The sequence below is a fragment of the Chaetura pelagica genome, unplaced genomic scaffold (genome assembly GCF_000747805.2).
Source record: "Chaetura pelagica isolate M959 unplaced genomic scaffold, ChaPel_1.0 scaffold82, whole genome shotgun sequence".
In the NCBI taxonomy this organism is placed as follows: Eukaryota; Metazoa; Chordata; class Aves; order Apodiformes; family Apodidae; genus Chaetura; species Chaetura pelagica.
The window spans coordinates 6329071-6343480 of record NW_009952990.1 but is presented as its reverse complement, the minus strand read 5'-3'; the positions used below and the strand labels follow the sequence as shown (position 1 = coordinate 6343480).

General features: G+C 37.2%; 1 protein-coding gene across 1 annotated transcript in view; it reads right to left on the bottom strand.

The window, feature by feature from the left end:
• Nucleotides 1-4833: 4833 nt before the first annotated feature.
• LPCAT1 (lysophosphatidylcholine acyltransferase 1) overlaps nt 4834-14410 on the bottom strand; it is a 50077-nt gene continuing 40500 nt past the window's right edge. The window contains exons 10-13 of the mRNA XM_009996493.1: nt 12826-12979; nt 11969-12067; nt 8865-9003; nt 4834-5045 (exon numbers count right to left, since the gene is read on the bottom strand). Of these exons, the coding sequence (XP_009994795.1) occupies nt 4861-5045; nt 8865-9003; nt 11969-12067; nt 12826-12979 (577 nt within the window). The 3' untranslated portion in view covers nt 4834-4860. The remainder of the gene's footprint in view (nt 5046-8864; nt 9004-11968; nt 12068-12825; nt 12980-14410) is intronic.

Genomic DNA, 14410 nt, shown 5'->3' with positions numbered 1-14410 from the left:
AAGAGAATGTCTTAACTTTATCACTATGAGATGCAGAAAATATTCACAGGTGCAAGTCCAGACACATTTAATGGATAATCCCTTTGCAGCTGCATTCTCTCAGTACTTTTACCTCAGTATTACATAATTTATGCACTTTTTTATCCCACTGTATTGGTGACTAACATGCATACCCAGTTCATTGCTTTACCTATAGCATAGAATTATGTTTACTCCTCTGAGGTGATGCTGGAGAGTTTTAAGGCCTGAATATTTTTTTAGTATTCAAAGAAAAAAGGCAGGCAGAACAGATGAAACCTCACTGGCTGTGCTGCCAAGTGAGCTAGACGTTACTTGGATACACGATGCTGCAGTACCTCCAAGAAACTATATTCTGATTGAAGAACAGATGGCTTAATTTCTACCCAGTCGGGACTGCAAAATTACCTGAATGACCATCTCAGTCTTCCTGCTCATCTATGAAACGGATCCTACAGTTTTGCTGGACTGGTTAATTAATATTAATTAACAACTAATTATCAATGGCACTGATGCTGTTCTTATTGTCCATTTTGAACTGTTGAACCTACTCTTGTTTTTGGGGGGCTTTTTTTGTTTGTTTGCTTTTTATAAGGATCTAGCCACATTAAGTAATTGAAGTTTTCCAAACTAGCTAAAACTGAGATACCTAAAAAGTGCGGAGTTTACCATCTGGAGTGCGGGGTTTACAGGGAACTTCTGTGCTTCAATCTGACTTTAGAAGCTGAACTTAAGTTTTGCTAATGTAAAACTCTTGGCCAACATATTTATAATTTCTTAATTCTAAGTCATGGAAGGGCTGGTAGAAAAAACCCAGAGGCTCCACAATAAGCAAAACAGTATTTCAGAAAGCCTTATAACTCACACTCTGACCTAAGGGCAAATTGATTTTGTTAGTTATCAGAATTTAAAAAAAGTTTTTCTTTGCATCCTATTTCAGCCCCATGATATGTGCAAATCTATGTTTATATAGTGTTTCTGAGATCATGGGATATATAGCACGTGGCACTCAGATAATACAGGCTGCAGAACCTAGGTCCTTTTTTTTTAAATGAGAATATAATATTGAAGGAATAGAGAGCAGAATGTGACTAAAACCAGAAAAAGCTGTATTTACCACATGATAATGTAAACTAGGAAAAATAACTTAATGGCAATACTAAAGATGGCCTTGTAAGGGAGCTCATAAATGAATAAAAATATATCTGCTTTAGGAAATTCATCATGGTATGCAAACATTCCCTCTTCCAGAAAAATGTTCCCTACAGATTATGAATAAAACCATACTCCAACCATGCTTAAAATAGCTAACAAACCCATTTGGTTTGCATTAAAATATTAAAAGAGCTGTATACCAAACTCTACTATTTCCTTTCTGCATCTTTGCCACTAAAGAAGTTGTATCATATCCTTACTGCAGTCATCTCCTTTTCAACCTTTGTGACCTAAGTATTCTGCCCTCAAAGTGGAATTAGCAAACACACACACAAGCCTGGCTGCTTTTTATCACAGTAAGAGTATTCTGGCTACAATAAATGCATTGAAACATATAGTGTAATTAATTGGTATAAAATTAGGTGTACAGCCTAATTTCTCCATAAGGCTTACAAATTGCCTATAAGGCCTTGTAAGTGTATCTGCTTACAGCAGCAGACACCTGTGAAGTCTATAATAGCACTTCCTTTACCGTGGTAGAGACAGTGGCTTAAACATACTTCCCCAACTCCTAAACATTTGCTTGATTTCAGGGGTTTTATGACATTTGAAGAAATATAAATGAAGGGGGAAAAAAGACATACTTGCTAGGTATCTTGGGTTTTGTGACTTTTTGGGTTACTTGAAATCCATTCAAAATACGTATACTTGCTTAATCATATCAGAATAGCAAAGCTTTGGCTGAACCTCTCATACAGTACATAAAACTTCAGTTTGATGGAAGAGCTCAACTGGCAAAGGATGGCAGTGTTACATAAAAGCAGTGAAACGCTCATCAGAAATGTCAAATGCCTTCACACCCTTGCATTTTTTGTGTGATAAATGATCATTTATTAAATTGTTGCAAAGAAATAAAGTAATTTCTTCATGTCTCCCTGTAAATTTAGAGTCTGCTGGTATCACTAGTTATAACAAAACAATAATTTGTAAAATCTGTTATATTTCAATGGAAAGCATTTGTGTGTCAGTGTTTGGTGAGGGGGAAAGGAAGCTTTCACTTCTGACGCTGCAGGAAGCCCCTGGAACTTGACTGTCGCAACCCAGCTGTTCCAGCTGGGTGCCTTTTAAAAAGGCTACTTATGTGAAACTACTAAAACACTTCAGCTGTAGGAGTTTGATGGATGAGTTGTGATGAACATTGCTGCAGTAATGCAATGTGCTGCAGGGCTCAACCCTCAATAAAGTCTGAGTGTGCCACCATACAGTAACATGGCTTTTCTATCACTGTGAGGCAGTACAATATTGCAGCCTGACCTGAATTACATTAATTCATCTCAGCTTCTGTGATACTATGTGTAATCTAACAACATTTCCATGCAGGCTGATGAGGACTCCATGCTATAATTCATCCTGTTATGTCTCTACCGTGTTTAACGATCTCACAAAAGAGGGAGCATCACCATTAATTACAGAATCTAACTGTTGGTTTGTGATTTATTTTTCTTTTAAATGGTTGCTTCCACCAAGCAAACACTGCTCTGGTCTCTGGCCTCCTTCAGCAGCAGTTCAGGACCACAGCCCCTGACACACATGATTTTCAGTGCCTGTTCACCAAGCACTATTGTGCTTCAGGGTCTGTCTATTGCAGGCTGCAGTGCTTTTCAACCCAAACGCTCTGCACAGCGGAGTTGCACATATATAGTTATAATTACACTCACAACAATTAGCAAACATCTTCCTCATGAAAACAGATACGAAACCAAATGGTTTTCAGAAGACAGATCCCAATTTACACGCACCATTCGTGCAAATAAGGCACACTCATATTTAGCCAACTTCAATCAGCTTTCTTTGCTCTTTCACGGATGTGGACAGAGTATCTCTTCCCCTAGAGCTTCTCTCACCCCAAAGTTGTCCATGGGATACTAAGCTAACCTTTTTCTTCTTTTCAGACATGTGTCTCAGGAATTCTCTCTCATCCTCTGTGCTCTGAAATTCTCAAATTCCCAAGCTCACATATAAAGCAAAATATAACTACCTTAGCCAACCAGTTGGAGCCACATGCCATAAAAAGTCTTGTAGAGAAGACGTGACACACTCAGACTACAGTTCATGTGCCTTCCCTTACATATTGACTAAAATACATGTTACATAATCACAGCAAGTAGATGTCAGGATGTCCTAAGGACACATTCCAATATCCTAATGAGCTTTAAAACACCTCCTGCTATTTAAAAAACTAGCATTTGGTGCAAACAGATTTCCCTCTGCTAAAATTCCTCTCTTTCAAATCTTCTTTTAAATTATTTTAGCATGTGGAAGGTTCAAATCTCTAGTTTTCTAATTACAAACCCATCATATTTTAGCACAATCCTACAAATTTAATCATAGAAATTACTGGCAAGCGATTTTTATTTCTTTGGAAGCAGAGTTGCCTTTGTGACAGAGTCCTCCTTCCTACTGCTTGAAGCTTTTGTCACATTTTCTAATCAGTGAAGCTCTATGGTTTTAAAGTAATTTAATTTTTTCTTGAGACCTCCATTGGTAATTAAGGCATCTGGCTTTACAAAAGGAAAAATAAGAAATGTTACTAATACAAGTGTTTCAGGGCTTGGGTTTGTTTTTCTTGTTTGTTTTTTTAACAGTTCTAAACTATTTTAAGCTTCATATACATTGTATGCAGTTTATGTAATGTTGCTACAGAGATTTCACTAGCATTTTTTGAGGATGTTCTGTAACTTGTTGATGGCTTGGCCTCTGAAGTAACTGCAACCCTTTCAAAGTTGTGCTGATACCACAAAGTTTTCATAGTGTGTTCCATGCCAAGTTGTAGACAGGCTTGATACAAAAAACCTGTGTTGCCTGATAAAGCTAGATTAAATAAAATTGTGTCGACGTCTCCCATTTAAATGTTGGATGGACATTATTTGAATTGATTTTAAGAGAAAAGCACAAACAGTTTTGTCATATATGTGCAAACAGCATGTGGCATGTCAGTTTGAAAAAAAATCATGTTTAATTGCATCTGGAAGATTACAGTAGAAAAGTGTTGGGATGAGGGATAAGGAGCCTTTCCTTTTCATTCTACCATGGAATAGACTGAAAGAGAAACAATGTTGTATTTAACAATAAAAAGTAATCCTTAGCAAGTTTTTGAGTTGTTTCCAATCCCTTCACTGAAACAAACAAAAAAAGGGCCAAAATATGCTTGCCTTGCTCAAGAGAATAATCCCACTCAATCAAGACTGACTATGCAAACATGGACAGCAATGTTTGGCCCCAAATAAACATCCCCATAACTAGGGAAAACACTAATCATCAAAGTGCACTTAACACCATAGTAGCTACAGTTTCTTTACACATGCACAGTTTGTGCGACACTTTGCACATGAAACTAGCCAATGGAATATAAATAAGTGTGTTGCTTCCTTTTAAATATGAACATTATTAATGAAGCACATTCACATTTTTGCCTTTCAAAGACCTTTTTGAAAAAAAATAAAAACACCTTCCTCAAAGTAACCTGAAATGTGTTATTAAATATAGCACAAATGATTCAAAGAATGGTATTAAGGTAAAAGAACTTTCACACACAAAACGGGTATTTGCTGTACAGTTGGAGTGATTTATGAAAATTCCAAGAAAAGACAATCCTCTCACCAGGAGAGGAGGGTAACGGTTGTAGTGTTAATTCACTTTCTTCTGCAGGGGCTTGTTCTTATCTTCAGTGTTTACAGGACTGAAGTCAGTACAGATACCATTAGGAGCAGAACGAGATGAAGTCTGAAAGTCACTCTCAGCTTCCATCTCATCAACGAAGATATAGCTTTCTGCAAAGAATGGGTGAAATTCAACAAATCTGTAGAAGTCATCTAAAAAAAAAAAGTTGATACACAGAATCAGCTCTTTGAAACAGAAGGATGCTAAATTTGAATGCTTACACATATACAATCACACGACCACTTCTAAGAAAAATAGCAGCAGTTAACTCATGATGCTATCCCCATAGCTTGTTTTAGCTTCTCAGCAGAAGTTTAGCACATCCTCAGACTTGAGATGCTGCTCTGGCAGGGGGGTTGGAGTAGATGATCTTTCGAGGTCCCTTCCAACCCCTAGGATTCTGTGAGTTAGTTTTCTAAGCCCTCCTTAAACTACTTCAAATGAGAGCTCAGCTTGCATGGTAAAGGGGTAAACAGGCTCAGCTTTACACTAAAATGCAGGAGGAGCACCAAATGCCTTGACCTACCATCTCCCTCCCTGTTCACTGGGCAGGGGGCAGAAGCTCTCCAATAGCAAGGGTAGCCATTTCTTAAAATCTGGGAAGTGTTTTGCAAACATGTCATTAATGCTTTGCACTGATAATTCTCTTCAACCTAACAGCAGCTGTCATTATTGCTTTCTACTTTTGAGATTTCACTATTTCAGAAGTCTTGATATTTTAGAGAATAATCTTGTGAGGAGATAATTTGTAACACATTACAAAAAAACTGATTTTAAATATCGGATACTTATAAGACAATAAAAAGAGCAAGATTGAGGGAGCAGGGCATTCTTGATATTAAGGAACAAACTTTTGCATTAAAAATCAGACATTGAAGTCTTGCCACAATTTGTCCATGTGACTGTTTGTTCAGATGTGACTTGAACACAAGACACTGTACAGGATCCAAGTCCTTAGAAGCTATTCTTATAATGTAAGCTGACACTCAAGTTCACTGTGTTATCCCAGAATAGCCCATGATCAGGTAATGCTGCAAGTTCCCTGGAGAGCAGCACAGGTGACAGCTGAAGTAGCCTGTCAGAGGAGCAAAGCTCAGTTTCTCCTAGACATTAACTGGACTGGTGTGGAAGGAGGGAACTACCAGTTTTCCCCCTCTGCCACTCTGCTCTGTTTTCAGGTGAGATGTTTTCCTCAATACTGCAAAGGGCATTAGACTGGAGGAAAAGATCACTATAGTAACTTACTTGGGAATGAAGTAATTTTACTTCTTACCCCTACTAAGAGGAAAGAGACAAAGAGAAGGGAAGAATCCAAAATGGAGATCTTTTAGGAGTCCTGTCTATATTTTTAAATTAAGTATGTGTATGCACTAGAATAACTTCAAGAGGTTTTTCTCCTGCCTTTGCAATACCCTCCTACTACTTGATGCTCTTGATGGAAGCTCTGCATTCATGAATCTCCTGCAGGTTTTGTTCCTCCTCAGCTACATAATTACTTTAGAGTAGAGGAACTTAACAGGATAATCCTGTGGTTAACACAGGCAAGGATACAACATTTTGAAAAACAAGTGACTCTTCCTTCTCTGAACTTTTACCCATATGGATATTCGCAATACTGCCTATCCCCCCTTTCTTCTTGTTACCAGCAAGCAAGGCAGTCTTCAGAGTGCTTTCACAGTCATCATTTGTCTACCAAGAGCAGGTGGAGTGAGTTTACTAGAATTTGTGATACCACCTACAATTCTCCAGAATTGTGTTTTAAGACTAAGAAATCTTGCCTCTGTCTAGATTATAGTGAAGGGGTGAGCTTTGGAAGCAAGATGTATCTAAACAGTTAAGCCAATAGCACACTGTTTCAGAAAACTGGAACACAGATCTTTGCCAACTAGTGTTGTCTCAAACATGCAACAAAAATCCAGACTCCTGACAGTTTAGATCCAAGATTGTCAAGTTATACAATCTTCATTTTGCTATTGGTTATTCTGCTTACTTTCAACCTGAACTTTTCCTTTAGGGTGAGAAGTCTGGCTTCACAGACTGTGCTGTATGTGCAGCAATTTAGGTTTAATACTTCAGATATTTTATTTTTACTTCTTACAAGTAAGACTTAATATTCCTTCTTCACATTCCAAAACCCTAGAAAGAAGCCTGTGAGCAGACCCCTCTGCTGTGTTTATGCAAAGTAATGTCAATACTCTTCCACCAGATACATTTGATTTCTCAGAACTTGTCTGGACAATGTCTTCAGAAAAGGTGTAGTCTGCAAATTTTCCACCTCTGCTTTCTCAGCATTTAAGTGCAGCAAATTGAGTATGTGGAAAGTTGCACATACTCTCAGGAAGGCAAGAGATCAAATATTTATGTCAAAAACTTACAAGATAAATACAATACCGAAAGTTTATTTTAATCTTCTAATTCTCTACCACAATGCATTAAGATTAAGCTTTCAGATACATTAAAATATCAGTGCAAAGTTTACATTATAAAATAAGCACTTCTCTCTGAAAAAAGATCCAAGCAAAGTTTCAAAGACATTATGTAAACACCATCCTACTTTGTGTAGCCTCACAAAAGACTACTCTCGACTACAAGAAATAGTGAAAATGAGAGCTAATAATTTCAGTGGCCACTTGTCCCAGCTGTCCAGATTTTCTTGTGCTGCAAACATACCCTGACCACACAGGGGGAAAGTGCAGATTTAAATGCAACTTAGTACTATTAAAGATGGATATTAAAATATTCTTTGGTAACTCACATGACCTGATATGAGTTCACTTGCACAAAATTTCAAATTTAGCTATTGTCAAACAAGTGTGCCAAAATTAGAGTTCTTCCAGGCTTACCAGCTTAATATGCTATGCTGGTATTTTTGATGCTGGTGACGGGGTGGAAAGGGTGGGGGGAAGAGTTGAGTCACCACCCAAATGGGAGACAAGGAGCAATGGAGATAGGCAGGAAAAAGACAAAAGCATAGGACAGACATGGAAATGCTGGGAATGTGACAAATGACAGGTACAGAAAGCAAAGGGATAGTACAGAGGGAATCAAGGAAGCAAGACATAGCACTCAGGATAAAATGGAAGGGCAGTTTAAAAACTCCGTATTGGAGTTTTTAAATATATATATATATACACACACATATATAAATATATACATGCACCCCCTCGGAATATATATGTTTCATAGTTGAAAATTTACATATATTGTATCACTGAAACATAGGAATCACCAGTGTAGAAATTGTGATTTACTAACACTGATGTCTTATTTGAAAGATCCTTACCAACTGAACACATACTGATTATCCTGAGTATTACTGATTATTCTAGTGGTTTTACTAGAATAGGACGCATCACATCTGCATCTACTGCGGATATGTAATAAGCTGGCTATCAAGAACTCAGTTAATATTTAAATGATACAACTAAATTTAGGACTTTATTGCATAAAAGATGAAGAATTTGAAGTAACACACAAGTACTTTGATTCTCAGCATAATCTGTTCACCCACATCGCACAATTTTTCAAGTGCCACTTTTCTTGCCTCCATATTACCTGCATTACAGACTATATATTGAACAGCCTGGTTAATACCCCTCATTTCTGCCTCCCTGCACAACCCTCAAGAGAGTCAAGAGCTAAGATAGCTTTCTTAAAAATACATATTTGCATACATGGATGTCCCAGGACAGAATATGCTGAAAGAGCTAGTCTAGGTATTCCCTGACCTAATGTAGAAGGGAAAAATCTCTGAAAACATGTAAATCTGATGCTTGTTATTAAAGGTGAAACTCCTCCAATGTTTTTTAAAAAAAAGTAAATTTACTTCGTCTGCAGTGCTTTTATCATTGCTAAAGTCAACAATTAACTTTAAAAGGTAAAGTTTAATAAAAATATAACAGGCTTGTATAGTAACATGAGTTCAGCAACTTTTACATTTGTAACAGCTCAGATCCACTTAAAATACTTACTGTATGTGATCTCTCCTTTTTCTTCTTCATCTACAGCTCTAAAGAGATGCGTAACATTAACCTGTGACACACCCATGGCAGTCTTCAGTATATTAAATAAATCCTGTTCTGTTATAGTTCCTTTTTCTGACTGGTACAGCTGTGAATCAAGACAGTAAGATAAATAATTGCAAAAGCTGAATGCTAACTCCTTAAACAATATCATGTTAAGAAGCTATGCAAAAATAAAATTTGCTATTCTAGTCACACTCAGACTGATGTGATCTACTAGGGATTTTTCATTAGTCTGGATAAAAGACAGCATTAATTATTAGCTCACCTGTGTACACTTAGAAAGTAAAGCTTGCTATCTTCAGAAAAAAACAATCTGTTTACATGCCTAACCACTGGCATTTCAGTGATATACAGAGACAAGACTGTTTAACACTAACATGTTTTGCAGATACCTAACTGAGAATAAATTTAGTCCGTAGAGCTACATGTCCAAACTCCAAAAAAGTCTGTGGAATCAGCAGAGGTCAGGCTAAAGCAGACACCATTTCTATTTGGTCACAAGAAAAACTCAAGATTCCTATGACCAACATCCAATTGATTTGACAGCCAGTTTGCATAAAATGCCTACATTTAAATGGTGGTGTAAAAATTGGGAGAATCCTACCTTATGTGACAGGCCTATAATTTTCTACAAATACTTATTCAAAATGATAGAAAACAATAATTTGCATATTGTTAAGTCCAGAAGCAGAGTTTCCTCACAGAAAGAGTTAGATTTACTACTGACTAGAAGACTAACAACTAAAAATAATTACTCATAGCTTAATTCTATCTTTGTACAGGTACAATATTTTTCCCTGCAAAAAGGACCCAAGTATTTAAAAACATCTGTAACAAAAACAACTTCATTAAGCTTTCTACAACAACTCAATTTCCCTGTGCAAAGGAAATTGACACAGAAAAGCTTTTGAAATGTCCTTGTCTCGTTTTCAAGCGTGACAACACTGCAACTATTGAACCATATAAAAAATGCTATTTTTGAAACTTCATTTTAGCTCTTCTACGTCATTGAGAAGGTGGGAACTGATGAGATTGAACAAAGCAGGCAGAAGGATGTAATTTTCAGAAAAGCAGAAGTTGCTGCCACATAACAGCACACCTCAATGGAATAAAAGTAGTCAGTGGAAAAAAAAATAAAATTGAAGTACTGTAGAAGACAAGATTCATGCCTAAATTAGGGATCTTGCCTTCTCCTCCCTAGAACCTAACTTGCACACTGTTTCATTAGGAGTAGAGGCAAGGACAAGACACTTGTTTATTAAAACCTGCTATATTTTCACAAATCAAGCAATCAAAAGATGATGCCTGGTAAGGGTCACAAGCACCATCCTGGCAAGATTTACAACACCCTTTTGTTTAGGAAGCAATTAGGACAGGTAGCATTTAGACTGGACTGCTACTGTTAAGACTTGATTGCCATAATTCCCCCTTCTCTTGTCACTCCCACTGCTTTAGAACTTTGGTGGCTCATTAACTCCTACTTTTCATATTCTTCCATCATGCACTAAACCCTTCCACTTTGAAAGCTTTTTCAGCTACATGAAATGTTGCACTTGATCCCTGAGAAAAAAATTACAAGGTACTTTGCAAAAAATCCGAACATGGCAGAGAATAGCAACTGTTCCAGTCACACATTCATTAAGTGGCTACATCAGATCCTTCAGTGAATCCCAGTAAGCTCAATGAATATCTTACTGTACATGAACCCAGGAAAGGGAGGGGGAAGAAAGGATTTAAAAACAAAGTTCTCTTTTTTCTGGAACACTGTGAGCAAAATTTCCTCAGCTCAAGACTTCTTCAAGCCTTCCAACCATCACTACTAGCAGGATAAAATGAGCCATACCTGCTTCCTCTTGCTGAGTGCTTCCCCTTCTTCATATATACACAGAACTTCTTTGAAGTTCTGTAGTTTATATTTTGCAGTTAATCAGGAAAATCAAAATTATGTATTATGAGTTGAAGAACAGAGCAGATAGTGAACAGAATTTTTCTAAGAAACAGTTGCACTAATTTAGTTAGATGTTGGAAAAAAAAAATAAAATCACCTAACCTGAGCTCTTCTTCCTCTAAAATGGTAAAAGCACATTATGCATCACAACAGCTATATTTCACTGAAATACTGCCCCAAATCCCCCTTCAAGTTTACTTCAAGCTTGTTCATTCTAGTATGAAGACACAGAGCTGGCTGAACAGCATCTGACCGTGTATCTATGTCATTATATAGATCAAATGGCATAAGTAAGGGCAGAGTCCTTTCTGCTTTCCCCTCAGGAGTAGCAGTAAGTAATAGCAGCTATTAGAGGCAGATTTCCCCCAGTATTTGTAGGAGATAAATATTTTTGTTCCTTCCTCCTTTGTTAAATGTCTTTGATCCTGGTCAAACAGTAAGAATTACAGATGTGTACACTAAACATTTACAGAAGCCTCATGTCTTTAGCAAAACATAGTTAAGAGAGTACAGGTATGCTGAAGATCCTGGAAACAACTACTTAGAAAAATAAGGCTGCCATGTAGTACCATGCAAACAAAGGTTCTCAATTCCACGCATTCACCAGTGATAACAGAATCAAGAGTCAGCATCCTTCAGTTTCAGTAACACTGAAGTGTCAGTTCGAGGCAAAGGAAAAAGACTATGTAGGATGCAGCAGTTCTCATGTTGAAATATCATTATTAAATAAATTACAAGTAATAAATCAAGGTGTCAGACAAACCCATTGGAATGGTAAACATTAAGTATTGCTGCTGTCACTTTCCCAAAAAGTCTGCGTTACCCATCTATGTTGATGCCACAGCTAGGCACTGAGGCTAGAACAATATCAGGACCACTTCTGGGAAGTATAAAGTGTGGGCAGAGACTGCAGCACCCACAAAGAAACATGGTAAGACCAAGAGGGAAGAGAATCTTATCAAGAATTAAAAAGGGGGTAAAAAGATTAATCTCTGTTTTAACAACTTAATCTCTGTTTTAACAACGTAACATTTGTTTGAAGCATTATAAAAGTAGTAAGCATGACTCATTAACCTTTGGTTTAGAGGAAAGTGTTGCTTACCTGAAATGCCAACTGAAGTGTTTCCAGGGTTTTGGACGGCTTACAGACAACTGACAGTGCAATGACAAATTCCCGAATGTCAATTACGCCGTCTTCATTCTGTGAAGGAAAACCTCACCTCAAAATACTGCAGTTTGTCTGAGAACTTTCATAAATAACTAAGAGTTACTGAAGATCATTAGCCACTGCAAAAAAAGTCTCACTGAAATGGAATAATTCAGGGCAAGGACCTGGGTCATCAAAGTTCTGCAGCCCTTTTCAGAGTCTCAGTCAAAAATCATAATTCAAAGCATATTCGAAGACAGTGCTGCTGCTGTCACTCTTCACTTGCATATTTAGGATCTTTACATTAAACCATCTGAATTACTGAAATTAAAAACAGAGAACCAGAGGGCCCAGAATACAGGTCTGATTCACAGAGGAATGAAAAACTGGCTCATTTGCTAAGTTCCTAGGTCCTTCAGGTTTCAGGCATTCTAAAATAACAAGTTATTTATTTACAAGGTATGTGAAATATCAGCTAATAGACATTGCACTCAGTTGCAACAAGTTGCAGCAGAAGTTCAGCCCACACCTATCATTCTTTCTCTTCATATTTTGTATGTAGAAAGAAAAACTGTTTTGTACAACTGATACGCCTTTTAACTTCTACTTGAATTAACGCTTTATTTAGATGATAGGTGATCTTACCTTGCTGAAAGGGAAATGCAGTAGGCAAATATTGTGCTTATGTGCTCAAAAGCACTTAGCACTGGCCCAAATCAGACTCTACCAGATTCAATTGGATGCAACAGAATTTGGCCAAGGGGGAGTATACCATAAGTAGTACAATTTTTTAACATGATGTTGTTTCTTACCTCATCAAAAAGTGCAAACATACTTTCTAATGTGTGAGAAACTGGAAATTCCAAGTATGCTGAAAATTCTTTAAGATCAATTTTTTCTTTTTTCATTTTCATGGCACTTGTAGTATATTTATCAAGATCATCCTCAAGTGTTTCTGGCTTCAGCCTAAGGAGCATATTAGTTTTGCATATTTAAAAATAAATCCAGTTTTAACAATACAAGTTTCAATATACCGAATGAAGCAATGGATGATAATGGTCTAAAACATAACAAAATCTGGAATCAGAATTACTAAGCAACTTTATTATAAAATAATGTATTCCTTTAATTTTCAGGTTCCCATTAGTTCTTAAACTGTATTAGAAATGACTGCAAAGGCTTAGGAACCCTGGTCTTAAACTTGTGCCCTTTACCTTGATTATAAGTTGTATGTGTAAGCAGTTCAATATGAACAAGAAACACAGTCTAGACCCAGCTAATAAGAGATATTGGCCATGGAGTACTAGGTGGGATTCAGGTCACCTGAATATGGCCGTATTTTAGGACAGTAGCATAAACAAATTAAGATGCCAAATTTACGAATGTTACTGAACTGGAAAGGCCTGATGCATCTTGCCTAAAAGAAATCAGGGATTACATAATAGTGATTATACCGTTAATCTTGTTTGTCAGTCCTCAGCTTCACACTCAGTGTAAAGTTGGACACCATCACGAGGTGACCCAAAGTTATAGCAGTTCATACAGATACAGAAATGCCATCAGTCCTTCCAATTGCAAACCAGATCCTAACTGCTGAATGAACAGCTTTGTATTTATGCAGGTATCTACTGATTTGGGTTTTTTTTTGTTTGTTCGGGGTTTTTTTTGCTAAGTCAAGTTTCCTGTTTTTACTTTGTGAAAGTAAGTCTTAACTACGAATATAATAAATGGTGCTGCAGGTACGTGGGGAAAAGGAAAATTCCCTCCCTAATACCACATTGACCAAATCTTGATCAGTAGGTTTCCTCTGAACTGATTTAGAGCAACGTGGGCACCCAGACGTTCCAGTTTGAAGGCAAAAGAAGCCATTAAAGTCTTCTACAATATTCCTCTGCAGTTTTTTGTTTTGCTGTTTGTTGCTGCAGACAAGGAAAAACACTTATTTGCAGAACTCACAAGCTTACACCAGAATTGTTCCCATACTACAGCTGGGACTCCTCAGCAGCTTCCTCTCAGTGATAAGAATGAATAAAATACTTATTATCAGCATTCTGAGGAGCTTTGAACAAAGATAAGAGCATTACTGATAGGATGAATGTCTAATAAGTCAGTTTCAGACCTTGTTTGCTGGCTGAAATGACTCTTCCTAAAAAAATCACTGCTTTTACATAACAACACAACTACTATGCTGCTGCCATTACCTAAACTGACTTACAAAAGATGTACTAACTGAAAAACACCAAGCCCTGTATTCCTGAACTGTAAGACGTGAAGATGCAAGAACACTTCCAGAGACCCACTGCCCCTACAGAACATTTATACATCCTCCATCCTGGCTTTAAAGCACCTATCATAAGTTTTCGTCCCAGACAGCATAAAAATAGCAGGGAAATACTC